Source organism: Simochromis diagramma, unplaced genomic scaffold (assembly GCF_900408965.1).
Source record: "Simochromis diagramma unplaced genomic scaffold, fSimDia1.1 OVJJ01000216.1, whole genome shotgun sequence".
Taxonomy (NCBI): Eukaryota; Metazoa; Chordata; class Actinopteri; order Cichliformes; family Cichlidae; genus Simochromis; species Simochromis diagramma.
This window is the reverse complement of record NW_024386883.1, coordinates 19032078-19056756: the sequence shown is the minus strand read 5'-3', so window position 1 is coordinate 19056756 and position 24679 is coordinate 19032078. Positions and strand designations below refer to the sequence as shown.

Below are 24679 nucleotides of genomic sequence, written 5' to 3'. Positions count from 1 at the left end.
GGAGGCGCTCTCAATCCGGCTAAATGCAGCGAGGAAGAAGCGCTCCCCGGCACCGGAAGTGGACTGTAAAGTTACGGTCTTCTTCCTTTCCTCCGGTTTGTATTTCGTCAGCCACGAGATTCCAAGTCCAGCAGGCAGAAGAGTTTCTCCGCAGAGCTTCAGGAACATGGGAGACCCTGTGACCGAGTACACGGCCCGGCTGCAGCAACAGGTCAGCGGTTAATGCGAGCTGTAGGGCTAAATGCGCATCCTGCCGCCGGATAGCAACATTCCAAAGTTCTGCCAGACTTAATGAAAAAAAGTACTAATTTAAGATTTTTTGGCTTTTTATTGAATAGGTGCAGTGTCGAGTAAACCAGACATGCTTTGATTGAATATCTATGCATTAGTGTCAAATTCGGGTTAGGTTTGTTAAATCAAACGTGTCTTGTTGTAGTCGGAGGTCCCTTTGATTTGTTCGAGGACACTGCTTTGACAGCGCATGAAGGAGGACGGCATGAAGAGTTTTTACTTGTTAAAGAGCTGTGCTTCGTTATTGTAAGTCACATATATGCCGAACTTACCAGATGTGATTGGTTATCACCTGTGCACAGTGGAGCCCAGAAAGATGAGTGACTACTGAAAATGAAAGGAGGAGTTAAATCGGAAGATTTTTAAATTGAGTCTGGCGAGAACATTTTTCTCTACTTAACCCTGGCATCAAACTTATTTTTCAGAAAAATAAATATTTCACATTCCTTTTTGGGAGCTTTTATGATATATGATATGTATATGAATCAATAAATTACCCCACCCACCGTAAGGACATTTTCTGTACTTAAGTAGAAGTGCAGATAATCCTGTTTTAAAAATAAAAAAAGTACCAAGTTTGAAATGTACTAGTAAGAAAGTATAAGTATCTCCTTGAAGGACATTTTTACCACCTGTTTTTATGCAAAGCTAACTGAACCTTGTGCTTTATTGACATAATGATAAAATAATATCAGTCGTTGGGAATAGAAACTTTTTAATTCTAATTGTAGTTTGAATCTGAAGAAAAATAAGGAAAATAGAAGAAAGCTGTATTTTGTGTTACCTACATTGTAGAGGGTGACTTTGTGTTTAAACAGGAAAATGTGTCCAGTCAGGCGTTAAAGTGGATTCAGCAGGTGGAGGAATCCGTTGTCATGCCTCTGTGTGGGGAAAAGAATCACAACTCATAATAATTTCTATTGAGAGCTCCAGTAGATTTTCTTAGTGTACAGGCTGTGATCAGCTGACCTGCTGCTCTCTGTGGATGTACACAACTGAATTCAACCAGATGTGAGCAGATGTTTCAATAGTAGTCCTGGCTGATTTCCATCCTCTACACCCACAGTACACTGTTTATGCTGTGTTTATACTAGACGGTATGAAGTTAATATGATAGTGGAATTCAGTCAGAATCACAGCATCATCAGCTAAACTTTATATGAATCTCTGCTACACTTGATGTAAGCTAACTGTGACCATGAACCCACAGCCACTGTGCACCAGTCACACACGGTTCTCCACTTTAAATCCACCACATTGCAGCAAAGTAACCTGTTTATCCTGCACTAACCTGCAGAGTCACATGTGTGAGGATTTTTTCATGCAGCCTTTAAATTACAGTTAGTCTGCTTCAGTTTGTTTACTAGCATGTTTCACAATATGAAAAAACATAATGTCACATTTACCCAATATCTGATATAAAAACATGAGCAGCCCTTACCTCGAAATCTAACCATTAAGGTGGTGTTTGCTGCCCTCTAGTGGAGATTAAGCAGGTTTTAATACACTTTGAAAACACATCAGGTGTGTTTTCACAAACACAAAGGTGTGAAAAAAAAAAAAAATCATGCTGGATATCTAACCAGGGCGTCAGCGAGCTTGTGCTCAGTCCGAGGTTTGGAGGCGTTGGACGGGCTGAAACGTAACGTCTCCGACGCGTTCAGTCGGATCAGGCGAGCGTTGCCTCATCGTTGCACCTGGTTAACATCAATAACACCAAAGCAGCTGAACCTGATTAATAACCTCTGATACTAACTGATAACATCAATAATTCAGAAGTTTAACTAACTTCCTTTATTCTTTTGAACAGTGTATTTATAACTGTACCACTGTTTAAGGCCTTTCTGAAATAGTTCCTGTTACCAGGTATTTAAACACATGTTTGATGGCAGCTTAAAGAGCGCTCGTCTTTCTGGTTTGCAATGAAAACATTTCTTGCATCAGCTGTTGTGCGCACATTGTAAAACAAATACTTTCAGTTTTGCTTTGGTGAACGATGTGCGCTTTAAAGACTTGCAGGTCTGCTTCGTTATCAGTTTGTTGGTGTGTCACCAGCCCGACCTGAGCTAGACTTTAGAGTCACCACAGCGACGTGTTTGTGAACTCCGAGGCTCACTCCTGTTCAGTGGACTTTAGGTAAAGTTGTCGGTTCCTAATTTTCCTTGTTTTGTGTGGAGCTTTCATCTGATTTTGGACACGTTAAGCGATGAGACGCTTTTACTGAATAAACTGAAGCGTAAATGTGATGTGGGTGTTTTTGCATTTTGTTTTCAGCAGACTGCACAGCGCAGCTTGAGCTGCTGGAAAAAGAGTAACTCGCTTTATTGTTTGATAAGAAGTAGTTATTAATTACTCAGTTATATGGCGTACTGAAGGTCGTCCTGCTGTGTGCTCGGTCTTTTGGTGGAGGGATAGTTTTGTATTTTCTTATTTTTTTACTTTGTTGCCATTTTCAGTTTTGAGTTCAGTTTAGTTTCAGTTGTTTCTGAAAACAGGTTTGCTTCATGTTAATTTTTATTGCTTGAAACGTTTAATTTTAGTTTCGTTTTTAATCTTTCACTTGTTGACTCTCAGTCTTGCAGACATTGAAATCCCATAAAAGCCTCATCAGCTAAGCTATAACAAATATGACAAGCAGGGCTCGCAAAATTTCAAAGTCCCTGGTAGCCCTTCGGGCAGGGACTCTTCAGGTTTTGGTAGCCCAAAATAAATTTAAGTAGCCCGAATAAAAAAGAGAGCAATTTGTTGATTGATGTTTTGTTTCCTGTTACCATATTATACATTAAAGTATAATATGGTAACAGAAACAAAACATTAATCAAAAAATAGTTGAAACACAAATTACAACATTGTATAAAAATTACAATCATCAACTCAAATACTTGGTTCTAATTGAACAGAAAGTTCTATGAACTTGTAAGAACTGTGTAGGACATGAATCAGTCTGTGTCAGATCCTGAATTTGAAATTTCCACAGAAGTCACGAGGTAAGAGACAAGTGGAACCAAGATCGAGGCCGTTTGCTTTTTGAAGTTTGCAAAGACTGCTAAATTGTGCCAGTGGTAGTTCACTCTTTGCAACATAGTACGCTGTTCTAAACAGATTTTTCAGGTTTATTTTTAGTATGTTATTTGCAATTGGTGTTTGTTCTGGGAAAGATATTGCAGACTGAGCAATAATGCATTTCTTGCATTTCTCATGGGTTCTAATGGGGGCCTTTCTTAAAATGACTGGTCCCAGTAACAAAGGCGCTTGTCGACTCAGAAATCGAGGGAAAACCAACAACACACCCGGCAGAACATTATGTTATTTACACGGGTGCACATAAGTGGTCCGCATGTGCGCATTCGCTGTCAAAATAAAAGACGCGCACCAGATAAGAAGTTGCAACGCGCGTTTGCGTCCATATAAAAAGCACTGTTTTTGTCCGCTAGAGTGGGATTTTCACGACACATTCCGCACCACATCTCTGTGCGTTCATCATTTGTTTGAAGCCAGCTCACCTCCTGCAACCACTTTTCCGAGAATACGCGCTTCTTTGTGGTTCGGACTCCTTCTGACATTTGTTTGGAGGTAGAGGAACACCAAAGTAATTGCTTAAAGGAGCTTCTTCGACATCTTTAAGAGTTCTAAACAAATGTCTGTCCTCCTCCAGAAAATCTTATGTACGCAAACACGCGTTGCAACTTCTTATCTTGTGCCCGTTTTTTATTTTGACAGCGAATGCACACCTGCGGACCACTTATGTGCAGCCCTGGTTATTTAGCTCGTCATATTGCAGCCACAGAAATTCTTTTGTCCATGAAACCATAAAGCTGCACTTTCTTTTTGCCTTATAGTCTGATTTGTCATAACTTCTCTGTTTTGTGGTAAGCTTTTCTTTGGCTGTCACTTCTTCACCCTGACCTGTCTTATTTGGCTCAGCAGAACTAAAATTTATTTTATTTTAGTTTTCCAAGTTCACAAATTGTTTAGTTTCGTTTTAACTCTTATAGAAAATGTTTTTCTAATTTTTATTTTCTTAACTAAAATGTTTTTCAAGTGTAATTTTAGTCTAAGTTGGCTATATTAACTTTGCTGTGCACCCTGTCGAAATTGTTAAAATGTATTATTAACTTTTTATACCTTATACATACAGTTATTATTTGCTCAGCTCTCTTACCCACCTGACCACCATGTATCCAGGGACTCATTAAATTCCTTATTTTCTGTGTATTGCCTTAAAATGGCTTTGAAAATGTATCTGCTACCTGATCTGAGAAGATTTGATGGGAGAAAGTCAACTGGCAGGTTTCTCTGCTGAGTCAAAACATATATCATGTGGGTTAAAAAGAATGCAGATGTTGTTTAGCTGAAGAAAGTGAAAGTGAAAGTGTGTCTAATCTCACATAACCCAAGGCTGTTTTTTTTTTAATTTTTTTATTTTTCTAATTTAAAAAAAATGTGTTTAAAGTTATTTAAAAAAACAAAGTTGTAATTGAAGTCCGAACGTGAGTCTTAAGTTCTCGCAATTACATTGATTCATTTGTTGAATTAGGTTCCTTGTTTCATACTTCAATGATTCATGGTCATGTTAACTGGCTTACCACATACCCCACCCCCCACATCTGATAATGGTCAGGTATATATATTGGAGTAAAAACGAAACGGCTAATATCCAAAGAAAAAGAGTTTTAATAAAATTTAAGGGTGGCTCAAGACTTTTGCACAGTAGTTTACAAATATCAAAAACAGGTGTATAAGAGATCAACAGTGAAATACAGAAAAAGAGTTAAAGGTTATGAATATATGTGTCTTTATAATTCCTGAGGTGTACCACAGGGTGCTAACTCGGTCCTCTTTTAATGATCATTGATGTAAGTAATGCTCGTAGCCATAGAGGTAAAAATATTTATACTTCCACAGTTCCTTTTAAAAATGGGCAGCATTTAAGACCCTGAAGCATTTTCTCAGGCTGGAACTCAGTGTAAAAATATTTACTATTTATAGGAGCGCGTTAAAGCTTCTTGAGCAGCTCCAGTTGGAACTTTCTTTCTCAGTGTCTTTCTTGGAAATTGGAAATATTTTGATATCTAGGAGCAAGAGATCCAGCGTCTGTCTGCAGAGATCAAAAATCTTGAAAACTCCCAGAACCTCAGTCCATCTCCACGCCTGGAAGAGCTGCAGGAGGAAAACGCCCGACTCAAGTACCGCCTCAACATCCTGAAGAAGGTGAGTGGCGCTCTGCTGAAAGATGTCCTGAGGCGTTTTAATCTTAACCTGAGAAAAGCAGATTGATGAAAAACCATTAAACCTTTCTGTGCTGTCCTCAGAGTCTGCAGGAAGACTCACTGAGTCAACGCGGCAAAGCCATGTTAAACATCAACCAGCGACTTCAGGAGGTCTTCGGCGAGGCCATCCAGGCCTCCTGCCCCGAGCTCGACAACCCGCCACTTTCCATTGCGCCCAGCCAGCAGGCCAAGTTTGGGGACTACCAGTGCAACAGCGCCATGAGCATGTCCCAGGTTAGACCGCCACGCCCGAAAACTGACGAGTTTATGTTTAATGGTTTATGATGGCTTATTATGATCTATGGTGGCTTATTATGAATTGTGGTTGTTATGGTGGCTTGTTATGAATTATCGTGGCTTATTTTCATTTCTGGTTGCTTATTGTGATTTCTAATAGCTTACTATGATTTTTACAGTTTTAAAAGCTGCAGCTGCATTGAGTCAAATTAGAGGATTGTATTGGAGCAGTGCAGTGTGTCCTGGTCTCAGCAGGTCAGATTAAAAAGCTTTGCTTCAGACTGTCTCTGGCTGTCGGGTTACAGATGCTGAAGGCAAAGGGGATAAAGATGAGCCCGAGGGAGATCGCAGAGAAGATTATCAAAAATCTTCCAGACAACGAACTCGTCCAGAAAACGGAGGTCGCGGGGCCAGGTAGAGACTCCGCCTTTTTAATGATGTCAACACAGACATCACGGCATTCACACAATTATAGTAACAGGAACGCTATCAAGTTCCTGTTTCTCTTTAAACTTTATTCTTCTTCTACCTGATTATTCTAGTTGCTCCGTTTCTTTGCTGGTTAACTACTCCGACAGTTTTCACCATTCAAATTTTAAACTGTTCAGCTCTTTCTGGTAATGCCAGCTGTGTTGAGCTGTGTTTTAGCTCAGTGAGATGAGCAGGAGGGCTGGTTCCACTCTCGCCCATTGCAGCATGTTTTCAGCAGACAGTTCTGCTTCTTCAGCTGTTTTCGGAAGCCGATTTCCACGACACGGCATTCACACTGCATTTTCGCAGGAAATGCAACTTTTTCTTGTTTAGTTTAGTTTAATTTAATTTAATTTAGAACCTTGTCAAATGTGTACATATTTAAAGAGAAATAATTCTTTGTTTTGTATAAATATTAAAAGATTTAAAACTAGAGTAAATAAATGCCTAAAAAGTGAGTCTAAAAAAAGTTCTCTTTCAGGTTTCATCAACATCTACCTGCAGAAGACATTTGTGTCCAAACAGCTGAGCAACTTGTTGATTAACGGAGTGCAACCCCCACCACTGCCATCCAAGAAGAAGGTCTGTGCACATGCTGAAGTCATTTTCCCGCCATGTTTTTCCTTTTTAGTTAACCTCGGAAGTCTTTGATCCCTTTTTTAACATTTGATTTAATTATTTGTGTCTAATTATCTGGTATTCAACACAGTTTCACGCGCATTTTTTCTACTCTTGGCTCTGTGTGATGTCAAAGAGAGTACCACAGAGGCCCCGCCCACCAGTTTTATTGTTTCGGTCCTTGCCTTTCACAATAAAAGCCTTCCACGAACGCACACAAACAATAACAGTTTATAGAGTTACATCAAAGCAAATTACAGCAGATTTTAGGTTCACATTTTAAATATTTTTTACAAGTTGTGAAAAGGAAAATTAAATTTTTTTTCTTAATAAATAAAAAAATTTCATAAAACTTGTAGAAATGAGCTTCCTGTGAAGGCAATCTGGACGCAGAGATGAGGTGAGGAGCTCAGTTTAATATAGCAGGAACCAGAAAATGGACAGATTAGATTATTTTATTAATTTATTTATTTCAGTTACAAAAATAAAGAACCACATTTACTCATTTAATTATTTTGGTGCTGTAAAAGTCACGTTCACATTTATCTGTGTGGAGTTGAAATTATTCATATAAAGTGCGACATAAAAAAAAAATGTGTGTATGCTCACAAAAGCAGAGAAGAGAAAGAGGAGGTGGAGGATGTGAATGAGGGAGAATCCAAAATAAGCTTTTTCTATAGAGACAGAAATTAATATTAACGCAACACTGGAAAGAAGAAGATTGCTTTTAAACTGAAGCTGTGACAGGAAGTAAAAACGTGTGTGGTTTAAGGCGGATATCAAAAAGTTTGATGAAACACACCAAAACGGCGCTGATCAAACATAAAATAGGCTTATTATGAACCATGACTCATGCAAAGCTGCTCTGATAGAGTCCAGGAATAAAAACGTGGAGCTGGTTGAGTTCACCTGTGATGGGTTTACCCGTCTCGGCGTCTGCATTTATCAGTTCCTGTGTGTTTGTGTTGCATTCAGGTGGTGGTGGATTTCTCATCTCCAAACATCGCCAAAGAGATGCACGTGGGTCACCTGCGCTCCACCATCATCGGGGACAGCATGTGCCGATTGTTTGAGTTTCTGGGATACGAAGTCCTCAGGTCAGCTTGGCCGCGCTCGCTGTGTCGTAGCTGCGAACGTTAAAAACCTTTCAAGAAATAAAATCTAAGAAGTTAGTTTTTATTTCTGCAGGCTGAACCACGTGGGGGACTGGGGTACCCAGTTTGGGATGCTGATCGCCCACCTGCAGGACATGTTTCCGGACTACCTGACCGTCTCCCCTCCCATCAGTGACCTGCAGGCCTTCTACAAAGTCAGTTCATGCTCATCCCGTCTCTGTGTGTGATCGGGCTGCTTTTGGGAAAATCCCATGTGGGGTTAGGACCCTTTAAGGTTTTTACCCCAAGTGCAGTTTTTTAACCATCATAACTTCGCACTTAGTCCCTATGACCCCAAAGCGCTTTACACTACATCCAGTCATCCACACATTCACACACTGGTGATGGCAGCTACATTGTAGCCACAGCTGCCCTGGGGCGCACTGACCACCAGTAGGCAACGGATGAAGTGTCTTGCCCAAAGACACGACCGAGACTGTCCGAGCCGGCGCTCGAACCAGCAGCCTTCCGATTACAAGACGAACTGCCAACTCTTGAGCCACGATCGCATGTTCACATGAAACTTTCAGGGCTGAAAAACAGATTTAAGTTCTGTGGAAAAAAAAAAAAACGGACTCAAACACAAAAAGATGTGGCTGCCGTTGTTCCTTTGAGCCAGAAAGTTGACCTGGGACAGCCACCTGTCCCACATGGTGATGCGAGCCCTGAAAGTTTGCCCAGAATGCACTTTTTGAAGTTTCTGCATTCATGACGCTGATCAAATGTTCGGGTACAGACATGAATCTGGTGCAGCTTAGACGCGTCTTCAGCCCTGAAGGTTTCATGTCAACGTTTCCTGTAACTGTGAAGGTATTAAAGCTCAGAAATGCTGCAGAAATAAGAAAAAAGCCCCAAATTAAACGGACCCGGAGGCTTCTGAACATGTTCAGTGTGAGGGGAAAATGTTCTCGTGGCTTCATTAGATGAACTGGAGTTATTGTGTGGGAGACACATTTTTCTCAGCTTTGACTGTGACAGTGAAACGAGGGAGCTGACAGTCTCTCGTGCTCTCGTTCAGGAGTCAAAGAAGCGCTTTGACACGGACGAGGAGTTTAAGAAGCGGGCGTACCAGTGTGTCGTCAAACTGCAGAGCAAAGAGCCGGAGTTCATCAAAGCCTGGAACCTCATCTGTGACGTGTCCAGGAAAGGTACGTCGGGTTTTAGCCTTTCATGCTAACAGGAATGAAACACTCGTCCCTGATTCAGAGCCGCTGGCCTTAAATTAGTCATGTGACACGAGGACGGGTTTAACCCGTTGGAGCTCCTCCCCCTCTTTAGAGCAGCCCGTCTACCTGTGACAGGTTTTAATTATTTCTTCTTTTTTTTTATTTTCTCCAGAGTTTCAGAAAATTTACGACTGCCTGGACATCAAGCTCATCGAGAGAGGAGAGTCGTACTACCAGGACCTGATGGTTGAGGTGGTGAAGGAGCTTGAGAAGAAAGGTCAGTGTGCAGCAGGTCAAAGGTCACGGAGGGCATTTCTGAGCATTTAGGGTTACCAGAAATAGAGCTTATTTGTTCCCTTGATCACACTGATTTTAATAGAAATCTTTATAGACTCAGTTTTTCTTCTTTCAGTGGATAATAAAGTGCAGCCTGTAGTTTCTGAGTGTCACCACCAGGTGGCAGCATTGCCTCATGAATGTTTGGTGCCCTCCTGTTTTTATCTCCTTGTCTTTTTTGGACTGACTGGACCTTCTCATTAAACCGCCTCCATCCTTTTAAATCTCCACCTCAGGCCTGATGGAGCTCGACGAGGGTCGTAAGGTCGTCTTCCCCCCAGGGCAGCCCATCCCCCTCACAGTCGTCAAGTCAGACGGGGGCTACACCTACGACACGTCAGACCTCGCGGCCATTCGCCAACGAATCTTTGAAGAGAAGGCCGACATCATCATCTACGTCACTGACAGTGGACAGGTAGGTGGAGACGCGACCACAGAGGGTTTGGATTTAACTCTGAGCTCCGTCTCTTTCCTGAACATGACGTTTGGAGGGTTTCTCACTGGATTTGGGTGTGTTTTCCCCTCCAGAGCACGCACTTCCAGGTGGTGTTCGCCGCAGCTCAGCTGATCGGCTGGTACGACCCCAAAGTGACCCGGGTGGAGCACGCTGGCTTTGGAGTGGTGTTGGGGGAGGACAAGTGAGTTCAAAACACGCTCTGACAGTAGGGTTTGTTTTTCTGAGTGCTGTTTGAGGGCCGCAGCTACCCGACTGTTGCCAGGTATGACATCACCGGGTGGAGACACATTGGGGAGGTGGTGCTGAGAAAAGGGGTGGAAAAAAGGGGTGGGGCATTGTCACTGGGGACAAAGTGTGAGTGGGGTTTGAAGCACCTGAGGTGGATCATGTGATGACTCTGAGGTTTAAAAGGACCGCCTCCCCGGGGACAGCCTGCCACTAGTGTTTTAGTGTCAATGGCGACGACAGTGTCGGCCGCTCGCGAAGGCTACGCCATAGTTTCTACAAGGATTCAATGCAGAGGTGTACGCGGTTAGGTCCTGCCCTTGGACGACGCCCACTGCGCACTTATAACTCCGCCCCTGACCTCATCCGTGGATGGTCAGGGAAGTCAAAATTCTAAAATAGGGCTCAATTATGAGAACCCGCCTGATTGGCTGATAAATGAAGAGCCGGGAGGAACGCCCTGCAGCCGCGTCATGTAGTTTGTCCACCAGAGGGCGCTCTGCGACGGTTTTGGAATGCCACAAAGTAAACGAGTAAATGAATAACTACACGTAACAAACACTAAAACAATAAAACTGCTTTTTGGGGTTTTAAAAAAAAAATAATGTGTCTAAAGCCGACTTCAGATCCGAGGTCTCTGCTCGCCAGACGGGCAGACTTCCTGTGTTTCCCGCTGCTCGCATAAAGGCTCGTTTTATTTATTTATTTTTTCTGTGTCGATGAATCAAACGCAGGATTTTCAGCCACTGCCCCACAAACAGTTTAGTCGTTTGCAGCGAATCGCAGAGCCTGCCTTACTCAGCATGTGAGGAGGAGGAGCAAGGGGAGGAGCAAGGGGAGGAGCAAGGGGAGGAGCAAGAGGAGGACAGCAGTGATGAAAAAGTTCACTCAGAGTCCGTGTTGTTATTATTCCTTCCTCCTCTTTCATCTTCTTTACTTGTCTCCTTCCTTCTCCTCTTCCTTTCTTCTCGTTCTTCTTCTGCTTGTTTATTTAAACGTTTCTGTTCTTCTGTTTAACTCCTCCTCTTCCTCCACTTATTTCCTCCTTCAGCAGTGCTCGTTCGCTTCCTTCATTTTCTCCTTCCCATTGCGTCGTCCTCCTTTCTCCATCTTTCCTCTTTATCTTCATTTTTTTCTTCGTCTACTCCTCCTCCTGGGTTCCTCGTCCTTCTCCCTTTCCTCCTATTTTCCTCCTCCTCTTCCACTTATTTCCTCGTTTTCTTTCTTCTGCCGCTGCTTTAACTTTTTCTTTGATTTTTTTTCCCTTTTCTGGAGCTTCTTCTTGTTCTTTTTGTTCTTCAACATTTTCATTTCACTCTTCCTCCACTGTCTTTATGTCCTCCTGTTCTTTTGTCCTCTCGCTGCTTATATCAAACCTCCATTTTTTTCTTCCACGCCTTCTTCCTCTTGTTCTTCTTCTTCTTCTTCTTCCTATTTGTAGATTCCAAGTCATCACGTTCATAAACTTTAACACCTCAGATATATTTTTCCCGCCGCGTTCCCGTTTTTTTTGTCCTGCACTTTGAGCACCTCGTCTCTGAGCGTTGGGTTTTATAGTGTTGTCGTGTGAGCGATCGCTGCGCTCTGATTGGTGAGCAGATTTGTGATTTGACCGCTTATCTGTCACGTTGTTGTTTATTCCTAATCAGTCGACCTGAGAAGAAGCGCCGGGTTCAGGCGGCGGGCTGACGTTACGCTTCGCGGAGGCCATAACTAAGTGCCGCTAAATGCCCCGCGGTAACCTGAGGGGGCGTAAATTGGCCCCACTATGTCTGCACTACGGCAGACTCCATTAGAAATTTATCACGCTGTTCTCATAATCGCTCATCCAGACAATAAGAGCTTAACGCAGCCACGGGGGGAGCCGTTATAGCTGCGAGTAAACAGAGGAGGGAGGGGAGGCGGGGGTTATTAAATTTTTGGCTCGTGCTCGGCTTGTGATGCTTAGCTGATTTGCTTGATTGTACAAAATGTATCGCCCCGAGGCGAGCAGAAGTAATCTAATAGTTTGCTGTCATGATAATTATTGGAGACAGGAAGTGGAACCTCTGCTGGTTCAGGTTGGGGATGTGAAACTCTGCAGCAGCTCCATTACTGGTTCCCCTGCAGGTGGTTTGTAACCCGGCGTCCTCGCACTGAGCCGCTGTTTCTGCCGTTTCCTCCACAGGAAGAAGTTTAAGACTCGTTCTGGAGACACGGTGAGGCTGATGGACCTGCTGGACGAGGGACTGAAGAGGTCCATGGACAAGCTGAAGGAGAAGGAGCGAGACAAGGTGAGGCTGCAGACGCGGCAGAACAAAAACCTGATGGGAAGTTTAAGAAAATCCTCACCTGTTCACACGGCAGCGAGGAGTTCAGGCTCCACACGAGAAACTGGGACGGCCCTCACCAACAGTCCCAGTTAGAGTAACTAACTGGCCAACGAGCATTTCAACTCAGATATAATTTCCACGAGATGACGTAAGCAAGAAGATTTCTACGGTGGCCCTGAGAGGTCAAAAGCACTCCAACATAAGAAAAGCGCACAAAGAAATTAAAAGAAAAGGTAACACTTCATAACACGGGTGTAATTAAACATAATTTCATTTTATTTTTAATAAATAAATAATCTACCTTTTATATTTACCTACAAATACTTGAAAGTAGGCGCAACAAGAAGGTAACAGGTCAGATTTTTAAAGAAGACAATATTGAAAATTGGATGTTTTCCTCATCTTACATCGTAAATATGCTTCTCAGGGGCCATATTATGGACTGAATTAATCATCAAATGTCTTTTTATTATTATCAGTAAAAATGTTTTGGGCCTTAACTTATTATGAAATAGATACAATAACAACTTGCAGGCCTGCGTGACCTTAAAACGAGCTGCATGTAACTTTTTCCTCATGATCACTGCTCAAACATAAGGAAACGTCACATTCTTTGGACCCGGGTCGGTCCACAGGCTGCTGGTAACGTCTGAATATTACAGTTTGGTACATCGCCTTCACATAAAAAAAAAAACAGGTCATCAATGGGAATATCCCATTGGATCTTTAAACAGACCAAACCTGGGGTCCCAGTGCAGCCCAGTATGGGGTAACCAGTGTATTCTGAGCAGGAAGAGCCGGTGCTACTTCTAAACGTGTGCCTTTAACGTGTGGTGGAGGTGGAGAGCTCAAAGAGGGCATGAAAAACAGATCAGGTTACAAACCGGAATGATTGTTTTCCTGTTGTTGACTCATCAGCGGACGATCAGTGTGAAATTGACCAATCAGACACAAACGGTTCTGCTCTTGTTTGGATTAATGACTCAAAACAGCCGAGAGGAAAAGTGTTTGCAGAGGTTTGAGCTCACACATGAGCAGAGGAGGATGAAAGGACCACACAGGGCTGAGAGGATGAGAGGGAAGCAGCCGGGCGGTGGCGTTTCAGCCTCAGTGTGTCTGGACGAGATGAGAAAGCTCCCAAGTTTGGCTCTCTCTGAGCGGGATGAGAGCGGGAAGAATTAATGGCTACTGTAGAGCGAGGTGGTCATTGCTGTAAAATAAGCCTCGTCGGAGCGAATCGAAAGCCGGGCTCGGGGAAGAAATAATGAGCGACTCGCTGGACGGCGTCCCTCGCCGCTCCAAACGTCTGCTTATAAAAGATAAAATATTTGACACAGAATATGGATATAACATCATCGTAATAACAGGAGTTATTCCAGCAGATGTAACCCAGGAGGGAGAATAAAAAAAAGACTTCCCGCCATCGATCGAGTTTGAATCAGCAGGACGACTCGTGGTTAAATATTCACCACACACACGTGGAGCTTTAAAAAGACCTCGAGAGGAGAATCGGACGGGAGACGTGAAGCTTGGTGATCAGAGGCTCGATGGGACGAGCGTTTCGCTTCGTTAACTAAAAACATCGACGTTTAGGAGAACACACAGAAAATGTTGATGCGTTCCCACTTATTCCTTATTTTGTCCTCCCAGAGTCCAAAGATGTGCTCGTTAGGCTACCTGGTGATCCTGAACTGAAGTCATGTGACACGTGCGTCTAACGGCTCATATAGCTACGACATCGCTAAAAACAAGCTAACGTTCATCACCACGTGGTCGTGCTTTAGATGCTCCCACTTTTCCTTGTTTCTGAAGTTTTTCCACGTCTTCTTTTTACTTTCCATCCATTCCCATAGTGAGTCTTCATGTTCCCTTCAGATGTATTTATATAGTATACTATATGTGTTATACTGTAAAGTGTATACAAGAGTCCTCCCCAACAGTAATACAGAGAAAACCCCAACAATCATATGACCCCCTATGAGCACTTTGGCGACTGTGGGAAGGAAAAACTCCCTTTTAAAAGGAAGAAACCTCCAGCAGAACCAGGCTCAGGGAGGGGCGGGGCCATCTCTGTTAGAGCCATTGGGGGTGAGAGGAAGACAAAGACACTGTGGAAGAGGGACGGAGATTAGTAATAATTAATGATAAAAAGCTGACTGGTGTGTAAACACAGAGGCAAAGTGCATCATGGGAAACCAGAGGTTAGTGGAGGGTAAAAGGGAAGCTGACTGCCTGAGTTTGCTTGAGTTCAGCAGATATTCTGTGTTAAATGGAAGTTTTTGCACAGATAAAGCAGGAAGTTGTGTCATAAACTTCCTGACTCTCTGCTGAGCGCCTCTGCGTTTTGACTGATGACCCAGCGATCCCATTTCAGGGCTCAAAGCTCAGACGAATGTCAGACTTCACGTTTTTTTTATCTTCGGTGGATTGAGCGTTTGTCGGTGGATTGAGCGTTTGTCAGCGGAGCGTCCTTCGAGTCTTTCGAGCCTCGAGTTGTTTATTTTCCTTTTTCTAAAGTCATTCTTGAGAAAAACAAACTTCTGCCAGCGTGTTTCCCGTCCGGTTTTCCCTCCTCTCTGTTTCCTCAAACCAAACCACGCCGCCGCCCGGCCCCGATCCTCCATCACCGGCTCGCCCGGACCTCGTTAAGAGCTGCTTGTTTGGTTGTTTGGAGGTGGGAAGTGTTTCCTGCCTGATTCAACTCAGAAAATACCTGTTTACATCCTTTTCTTCCCTCCCTGGGCCACCGTTAGCCGCTCTCTCCGCCTCACACAGCGAGGCTCTCGACGTTCCCGTTACTTTGACTCGCCGTGTCTCACCTGCTGGTGCTGAGGTGTTTCTGTGATGTTAAACTTGCAGGGAGATTTTTTATTTTTTTTTAAAGAGGAGAAAAACAAGAGAACCTGACCCGGTTAAGTTATTATGTGGAGCACTAGGTGTGGTGCAAGCAGTCGCTGACTTTCAGTTGAACTGCAGCAATTTTAATGCTGAGAAGGTTGCCGGAAGCCGGTGCCAGCTCCCCTGCAGGCCCCTCCGGCCCGGCGCTCCTCGCTCCGTCTGGGTCGGTGCCCACGTCTACCATCTGCTAACCCGGCCTCATTAAAAACAAACCCCAGCCGTGGCCTCCGTGAACCGCAGCCCGCTCTCTAACACTGCTGCTCCTTCATGTTTGTTTTCAGCAGTTGTGATGTTTCACACTTTGCTCTCTCCTCATTTTTTTTGTCTTCTGTGTTTGGTGCTTTTATTTCCTGTTATTTTCTGGCCCTTCCTGTCTCATCCTGCCCCGTGTGTCACACACATCCTGGCCTCTCCGGCCCTGACCTGTCCTTTTGTGGCTGTTAGAAAAGCGCCTTTCAGACCAGACTGTAAGAATTTCTCGCTGCAGGGACCGATTGTTGAGTTTACAGCTCAGTTTTTGGGGTTTTTTAGCTCGTAGTACAGAGCAGGAACCTTTCTAAGCATGATGGGGCCTCTTCTCCTCATTCTAGCTCCATATTTTTATTTGCAAAGTAGCTTTGCATGATTCACTGTTCAAAATAATCCTTCAACCACTTCAGCCGTTCATTCTTTTTCTCCATCAGGCTGAAGCGCCGGGCAGGCATCAGGCAGTGTTTATGAATTAAATTCAAATTAAAACCACAGGTGCCTCTACAGGTAACCTCAAGGTCAGAGGTCAGGTTTTCTGAAAAAGTCACACAGCTAACGTATGTTCAGCATCGCAAACTGACAAACACTCAGGCCATCTGGGATCGATTAAACTGGTCTGAGAATCTGCTGGATGTATATGTAACAGCTCAGCTGATTAGTCGCTTATTTTCAAGGCGCGTACATAAAACGCTAACGTGTCGCCAGGTTGAGTAGAATATTAGTCAAAAACCCATTTGGTCATAAACATCCACCTGTAGCTCTGCTGGACTCTGAGGGTCTCAGAAAGGTTTATATTTATGATTATTTTAGCATTTCTCATTCCTGGTTCTTCGTTTTGATTGGATATGGTGGATGAGGTCACTAAAGCACCCCGTTAAGCTGTGCGACCTGGTGATCAGGTTTTCTGGACCTAACGACACTAGATCCTCTAAAGATTCTAGTATATGTTTTACTTTATACATTTATTTTTATCTTCACCTTTTAAAACAAGAATTGGATACACGAGTTTGAATTTATTTAGGATTTTCTCTAATCTGCACTCTTCAATGGTTGCTCTTCCTCTTACTACATCAAAATAAGATCATCAGTCTTCCTCGCTCACGTTTCAAAACAGCAGCTCCACATGTAAGTAAAACTTACTCCAATGATATGCATGTAATCTGAGTAAATGTTAATACATCAGAAAAATGGGTCAGGCCTGTTTTATGTCACTGACCCTCTTCTAAAGAAACAAGTGGTACGGCCCAGACGCTGGTTTTGGAGAATCACTGCACCCCTTGATCAGGATATCTCATTTAAAAGAAATAATTGTGTATTAGGAGCAAAAAATTGTGATAAATATGTTTAATTTCTGACTAAATACAAAGAGAATTAAAATAAAGTGCCTTTCTTTGATAAGACGAGTAATCAGTTGGCTAGTCTTTGGACCAGTTGTCGAGTACTTCTGGCTCCAGCTTATTAAATGTCTGAATGTGTCTTTAAGGCTATTTCTTTTCTCCTACACTCTTAGAGTAGAGGCTTCTCAGTCTTGGATTATAGAGGCTTCCCTTTAAACTCTCAGAGCTCGCTCTGTTCTGCTGTAATTCAATAAAGGATCCAAGATTTTATAAAACATTGAAGGTTTGTCCTTGAATCAGCAGGTCACAGCTACCAGGGGGATGAGATCTATTGTTTCTTTGGAGCCACTCTGAGAGCTCAGCGAAGTAACATACACCTTCTAGTACTAAATAAAAGAACATCAAGCCCCGTTTGAAAGATGGGATTAAGATTCAGGGCAGAATGCAATGAAAGGAGGGGAAGGCAGAGTTTTAAAGATTCATATTTTTATAGAACATTTCGGAAATTTCCACTTCAAACTTTTTCCCTTCGACACTTTTGAAAAGATGGGACAAAAATGAGAAAACCTTGTATCTGCTGCGGTAATTTTGAAAACACATTGATGTCTTTTAGAGGCTCTGGAGCAGGAGGGGGATTTGAATTTAGGATTTGGTTCATAAATGGAGTGAAAATGGAAGATTCGGCCGGGAGACAAATGTCTGTGAGTGCCAGGATGATTAAAAACACTTACTGCAATCATTTCATAAAATATTTATGTTTACATTTTTATATTCCAGAATCTCAAAGCCCAGAATTGTTCCTCCGCTGGGAATAATTACAAAAATTCACCCATTGTAGTTGTTGAAGGTGGAAAGTATTGATGGAGACCAAAACTGTATTTAATAGCGGGCTGTGAAGATTTATTTACGGCTGTAAGGTTGGTCATCTTAACATGTCTATGGGGACTGACTCGCTTTTGGAGGCGGCCTCTAGTGGACATTAGCGGAACTGCAGGTTTTAGTGCTTGATTTGTTTTTCTGTTCAGGAAAAATAAGCGATCGCATGTTCGATGTTGTAAACAGCTGTTCAACCAGAGGTTTACACTCAAACCACTCGCTGTTCGACCACTTTGGGTCATAAGCTGATTGCACAGGTTGCGTTGTGGGAGGCAACCTGTCTACAAACAATCACAGTCGACCTCACTGCAGTCACTCTCAGACTCTTGGATCTAATTTAGAAAAGCAGAGTGACTGCAAAGTAGAGTTGGGCGATTGGACGAATATATCGACTATCGGCGGCCGTTTTTACAAGGGCGATTTATTTATTTGAGTCAGTTTGCTAATAGTGATGGAGCTAATAGAAGCAGTCAACAGAAGAAACAAAGTTAGTCGTGTTTGAGTACTTTGCTCGCTATACGTCTGCACAAGCGGCACACCGCTTTGGTTACATCCTTAGGTTTACCTCTTTCATCTAGTTTAAAGCCAAAGAAATCCCAAATTGGCAACTTTTATATTTCTTTTTTAGTGCTGTCAGCGTTAGCGCACCATCATCACAACTAATGTGATTAACAACCCGTCTGGAGCACAGAGTCAAAATCCCTGAAATGTCTCTGTCAACACATTTCGGGCAGTTTGTCCAACGTTTCTGCGCTCCAGATGGGTTGAGGGTGTTAAAAATTTTAATGGCGTTAATGGTGATGACCGCGTTAATGCCACATTAACGCGTTAACACTGACAGCACTAATTTTTGGGGGGAAATTAGTTCGTCCATGTTTGGACTTCTTCTGTGTTGTAAATGCACAAATCAGTCCGTGCATGATTACATTGCTCCGCCCATCAAAAGTCTGCGCATGCGTGAATATACCTCCATCGTCGATTATTGGACTGACGCTTGTTGTAAAATATCGCCCAACCCTATTTCAAACCCTTATGTAGACTGCAGGATATTTTCACAGTTAATTTCCATATTATCTGAAAAAATCAGAAGCTGGACAAATGTCCTCCTGACACATCGGCCGGAAAAGCTTGAACCCGGTCATCTCTGTGCACCTCTGGTCATAGAGCCCGAGTTACGTTACATGACCAGTATTCCCATCATATTTATCTTTGTTTTTTTCGAGTTCGATTTTGGTGTTTCAGTCGATCTCAAAATGATTTGAAAGTTCAGTTGGTCGTATGTAACAGTGGGAACAGCTGGAGGAGCAGACGAAGGCCAGTTTGTGTAAACGTTGGAAGTTTCCGCAATGGAAAAGTGGCCATTTGTTCCAAATCTGACCTTAAATCTAACCTGCCCGTTACTCGCAGCCCTGTTTTCACCTGTGCCATTAATCTTTGTCCTGTCACGTCACTTCTTCTATCTGCTGTGTTCTGCTTGACTGCAGTTTTTTTTGTTGTTTTTTAATCACTATCACGAAATCTTCATAATCCTCCTCTTCACTCCCTACGGTATCAAACACGTCACACACAGATTCAAGGGAAGGCTATGACTCAATAAGTCAATTTAATCTCTGCCCGAGGATTGTAAATTGGTTTCATTATTTGGATTAAATTCATCTCACTGGTTTAACTGTTGGAAGCAGAAGGTGAAGCACTGCCTTCAGTAATTACAAGCTGATTAAAACGACACTTATCAGCATTTTTAATGCCATAAAGCACGCCGGGCGAAGGCGGCGATGGGGAGAGATTGTCTGCTTTAATAAAAGAAAACCTTCTTTCTGCAGGTCCTGACTCCAGAGGAGCTCACGAAGGCTCAGAGGGCCGTCGCCTTCGGCTGCATCAAATACGCCGACCTCTCCCACAACCGCAACAACGACTACGTCTTCTCGTTTGATAAGATGCTGGACGACCGAGGCAACACGGCGGCGTATCTCCTCTACGCCTTCACCCGCATCAGGTCAGGGTTCACTACAACTTTTAATACTTAGTTTAGATAAAAAAGATTTAAGAAGTGCACGTGTTCCAGCACACAGTCAGGCACACAAGGATACAAATAGCATATAGATTTAGACGAGTTCTGAAGTTTAGAACAGCCTGGATCTAAAACGAGCGTGGACCAATCGGAAGTCCTGATCTGTTATACAGCCCTAAAGGAGCTAATGAAGTGTCGAGTGTTTGCAACCTTACTGAAGTGCACATGAAAACTGAGGTAAATCAAACATGTGTACTCAGGGTTCAAAGTTATTGGCTGACAGGAAAGGTTTGAAAGTCTTAGAGGAATGGATGACGAGTCCCGGCTGAGTACCAGGAGTTCCACATTTAACCTGGGTGGCCCACTCCATCCTGTCTTTGTGCCACCTCAGTCTTCTGCAGCAGTCTTGGCATTTGACGGTCACTGAGACGACCTTAGTCTTGGCTTCACTTTACACTTGAAGATTCAGATTCGGACTAAATCCAGAGATAGACTGAAAAGTTGCAGCTTTGCGCCTCTGTTGCAGCTCTTTTCATGCAGCCCATCAAACCCAGTGTAAAATAACGAGTGGCGTTGCTGCTAACAGCCTCTTTTAACAGTAGATTAGTTATGTAGCAATGCAGAAGCCGGTCTGTTTAGTAATCTGTCCATCGGTTATATGAACTATTGCTTGACCCTGAGTTTAGGACACTGAAACTATCCTGAAAGTTAAATCAAGTGCCTCCATTTTTCTCGTCTGTCCTGTACGAGAACCTCCCATCAGCACCAGTATACTTTCATTACTCGTATCAGATCGGCCTCGCCAGACCCTCCGCGATCGTTGTGGCTTGGGATTAGTCTTTGGGGTATTTCCACTCAGTGAGACCCAATTTGTCCTCACCCTTATCCCCTCCATCGACTGAGCGTCTCCAGGCTGCACAAGAGCTGCACTGATCTTCCTCTCCAGCTTCCCGGAGGAGTTAGTCGGGGTGGCAGAGCGCCCGGCAAAGGATTGATCCCCTCTCTCTCTCTCTTTTTTTTTTTTTCCCTCCAACCGGGAGGGGTGAGCAGGCTCGCCCGAGAGGATTCGATGTTCGTGCGTTCAGTCAATAGAGCACTCAGTGACGGCAGCTGCCCCCTGCTGTGCTGTTCAAGATTCAGAGAAGAAGAAGAGAGAGAAAAATGGACAGAAGCAGAACTTAAAACCATGAGCTGGGCCGTCCAGTTTAACTGAACATGGACACAGAAGGAAAAAACTGAGCTTAATCAGTGTTTTAGGAGATGTTGGGTTTCCTCAACATGAACCCCAACATCACTTCTTTCATGTATTTTCCTAAAATTGGTTTATTCATTGTTGAGGTGGAGGATAAAAAGAGAAAACAATGAACTATCAACGGGTCATTTTTACAAGCCGGCTTCTGCTTGGTTTGGATAAAAGATGGATCGTTATTGGGAACACGATGGGATAACTGTGGCCGAGTGGATGCTTGGAGAATCAGACCGGTTTGACTTGTTTTATACATTTTTTCCAAAGCAGAGTTCTCATCATATCACCAGCAGGAGATCGGGGGCGTGTGAAAGGGTTTTGGTGACCAGTGACGTGGAAACTGTCGAAGGTCATTGATATTTAGTGATTTAAAGTCACGTTGAGCAGAATAACCGCTGTTCATATGAAGTAGGCGGGTCCTGAGTTAAACCAACTTTGGAGTGGTCAACAACCAATGAGAGTGCAGGATACTGGAGCTAACCACTGCGACTCTCCCTGCTTTAAACATCAAAACCATCACAAGTAAAAGCCAATTAGTCTTTGAGTTGAACTGATTCATGCCGATGTTTGGATAAGTAATAAACTGTCTCAGGACTTGGTTTGTCCATCATTTGTTGCTCTGATATTCTCCTGAATGTCACAGAACAATTATATTTGGTATCTGCCTTTAACATTAAGTCTTTGAGCTCTTCACAAAATCACGACTCTTTCTTAAGTTTTTTTTAAACTGCTGGAGATCATCAGGTGTTGGTTCTGAGCGTTTTCATGGTCCTTTGTAGTAGATTTACCCGTCTCATAACTATTAACTATTTGAGGCTATAGGTGTTAGACAGCACAGCCCTCCCAGTCGTTTTCTTTTTAGCCTGGACTCTTTAACTGGTTTTTAAACGTTTGTTTTCCTCTCGCAGGTCCATCACCCGTCTGGCCAAAATCGACGAGGCCGCGCTGAAGAAGGCGGCAGAGACCACGGAGATCCTCTTGGACCACGACAAGGAGTGGAAGTTGGGGAAGTGCATCCAGCGTTTCCCGGAGATCCTGCAGAAGATTCTGGACGACCTGCTCCTCCACACGCTGTGCGACTACGTGTACGAGCTCGCCACCACCTTCACAGAGTTCTACGACAGCTGCTACTGCGTGGAGAAGGACCGGCAGACGGGTGAGCTGGGTCGAAGTTTAGATCAGTTTCAGGGGGACAACTCTCTGGTCAGGGTCCAAACTTCAGTTTGGTGTTCGCGTGTTGGTTGTTTAGTGCATCCGATGATTGTTTTTTCTTCACTTTGATTTGAATATTCAGAGTTTGGTTTGATATGACGTCCTTTCCTCTCAGAACGTGCTTTTAAAAGTTACTCCAAGTTGTGTTTCTAAAGTACTTAAATTCTTCGGTTTTCTTTTCTGTGTCCTAAATTGTAAAACAAAACCAAAGCTGTCCAAACTTTGAAATAATAAACTTGGCATAATGCAGTCAGAACAAAAGTTTGAGCCAAGGTCCTATTGGATGGCCAAAGGATCCAGACCCGACTGTTTAGTATGAAGCTGCAAAGAAGGGTTTGAATTTTCGACTTTTCACTGTTGCTTTTGCAGAAGGAATCGATGTGTTGCAGGTCGTCAGTGAATCCTGATGAGAGAGAGGATGTCTGGACTGTTAGTCTGAGCTGAGGTCTGACTCATTGTACAGCCTTCCTGCTAACAAAGAGCCCACGGCTTATTAGACTACACCAGTGTAAGGTCGTTCGAGCCCAGAGCGCCTTGCTGGTGGGTTTCTTAGATTTACTACAGCAACGTTTCTTTGTAATGACGTTACACGATCTTTTTTGGAGATGGACAAACAAAGCCTGCGATTCTGTGTGCAGATCATAGAGCGGCCTTGCTTTTAGTTTGAGATTGATGCTAAAGAAAAGTGTTGGCTGAGGACAAAAATCCCAGGAGCCGAGGGCTGGAATTCTAAAAAGCTTGGAGAAGAGCATCTGGACTTCTTTAAGTTGCTTGAAGACCAGCTTGACCTCAGGAAATCACATGATAGGGTGGGGCTAGGGGGTTCGTGACCCCCTTGGGGGAAACTCCCACAGGGCTTAAATCTGGGACTCTCCACCATTTGACCTTAGAACTGAAGAAGCTTTTCAGATGAGAGGTGAAGCGTCTTCAAGCAACTTAAAGAAGTCCAGAAGTTTTTCTTTCCAAGCTCTGTAGACTACCATGACCTGGATGACTGAGAACCTTCACAGCCGAGGGCTGCAATTCTTTCTCCAGCCAGAACAGTCGCCCTCTGGTGGTTGTTAAATAGTTCGTTCACCCTGTTAGTAAGAGTGACCTAAGAGTAACTCCACCTTCTCGTTGGAACATGATCACTGCCGGCTTCAACAAATCAACATGGAGAAAATGGCGATCCACAGACCAGTGTGTGTTTAATTACTAAATGGAAAAAAATCTTCTCCTGTCTCCATCCTTGTCGCATCACCGCACACCGGGATGTCGGCTTGTTTGGGTCCACGTTCACGCCCCTTTAACGACCTGTCTGTGTAACGCTCCTCTGCTGCTCATTACCGACTTAATTTCTATTGGATTTCTTCTCCGTCTGACAGTGCGAGGCTGTCACGGCTGCTGTGTGCGGATGCAGATGTTCAGGTCACTGATTTTTATTTGATGCTGCCGGGTGATGGCGGCATCATTAAACACGCCCTCTGATCTTTTTGTTGTTTATTAGTCTCGCTGTCTAGTGCACCTCTGACCGCTTCAGTCTCACCTCACCTCTGTTTATTATTCTGTCTTTTTTCCCATCATCGCCGCCTTAATTTTATTTTGTTTCAGAATTTGTATCTTTTAGCTGCCTTGTTATTTCTTATCCTCTACATAAGGACAATAAATGGGGAAATAAAGTCCTGTTAAACACTCGTCGTGGGATTGGTTTGTGCTAGCACTTTTGTAAAGTGCGTATTTACTTAGAAAATAATCCGATAGTTCAAGAGATATAAACTCGAACACGCCTTTGATTTCCTCCCTTTGTCTGTTTTTACCTTTTCAGGTGAGGTGATCAAGATCAACATGTGGAGGATGCTGCTCTGCGAAGCCACTGCAGCCATCATGGCCAAAAGCTTCGACATCCTGGGTCTGACCCCGGTCGAGAGGATGTGATGTCAGAGTTCAGAACGAGGGGAAGCCTGAAGATGAACCTCGGCAGTCTGAACTCAGTGAACCGGAAGAGTTATTTTTCCATAACACTTATTAAATCAAACATGGGACGGGGAAATCATTGTGTTCGAATCATTTATTAATGTCTCGTGTGAAGGATCTTTTTATTAAAGGGCGATTATGAAACCAAAATATCACCCAGTCTGCTGTCAGTCATTTTAAAGCTGGTTCTGTAAACTTCAGTTGAGACATATCGGCTTCCTGGTTTGGTCGGATATATTTAAACACAAACTCCGTGGTTGGGAGCTATTCTATACACAGCGGTGCTTCAGAGGGTAAAGCTCTGAAATCGGTTCATTGGTGTGTGAGTAAAAGCATTTTGATTACGATCTTGGATGT

The 24679-nt window shown here is 43.4% G+C and overlaps 1 protein-coding gene across 2 annotated transcripts; it reads left to right on the top strand.

The window, feature by feature from the left end:
- The first annotated feature begins 60 nt into the window (after positions 1-60).
- rars1 (arginyl-tRNA synthetase 1) lies at positions 61-24474 on the top strand. 2 transcript variants are annotated; one of them, XM_040032563.1, is made up of 15 exons: positions 61-211; positions 5368-5502; positions 5604-5795; positions 6104-6212; positions 6751-6851; positions 7863-7984; positions 8076-8196; positions 9060-9189; positions 9380-9484; positions 9780-9958; positions 10072-10181; positions 12393-12498; positions 19721-19893; positions 22063-22310; positions 24174-24474. In XM_040032563.1, exons 1-15 carry the CDS (start codon positions 167-169, stop codon positions 24281-24283), a joined length of 1986 nt encoding a protein of 661 aa, XP_039888497.1. In that variant the 5' UTR covers positions 61-166; the 3' UTR covers positions 24284-24474. The 2 variants fall into 2 exon arrangements, with proteins under 2 accessions (XP_039888497.1, XP_039888498.1); XM_040032564.1 differs by lacking the exon at positions 61-211 and adding an exon at positions 2266-2427.
- The last annotated feature ends 205 nt before the right edge of the window (positions 24475-24679 follow it).

Coding starts and splice junctions, on each gene's coding strand:
- rars1 (XM_040032563.1), top strand. CDS start 167: ATGGGAGACCCTGTGACCGAGTACACGGCCCGGCTGCAGCAACAG. Junction 9,959..10,071: donor ACGTCACTGACAGTGGACAG/GTAGGTGGAGAC, acceptor TTTCCCCTCCAG/AGCACGCACTTCCAGGTGGT. Junction 10,182..12,392: donor GTGGTGTTGGGGGAGGACAA/GTGAGTTCAAAA, acceptor TTTCCTCCACAG/GAAGAAGTTTAAGACTCGTT.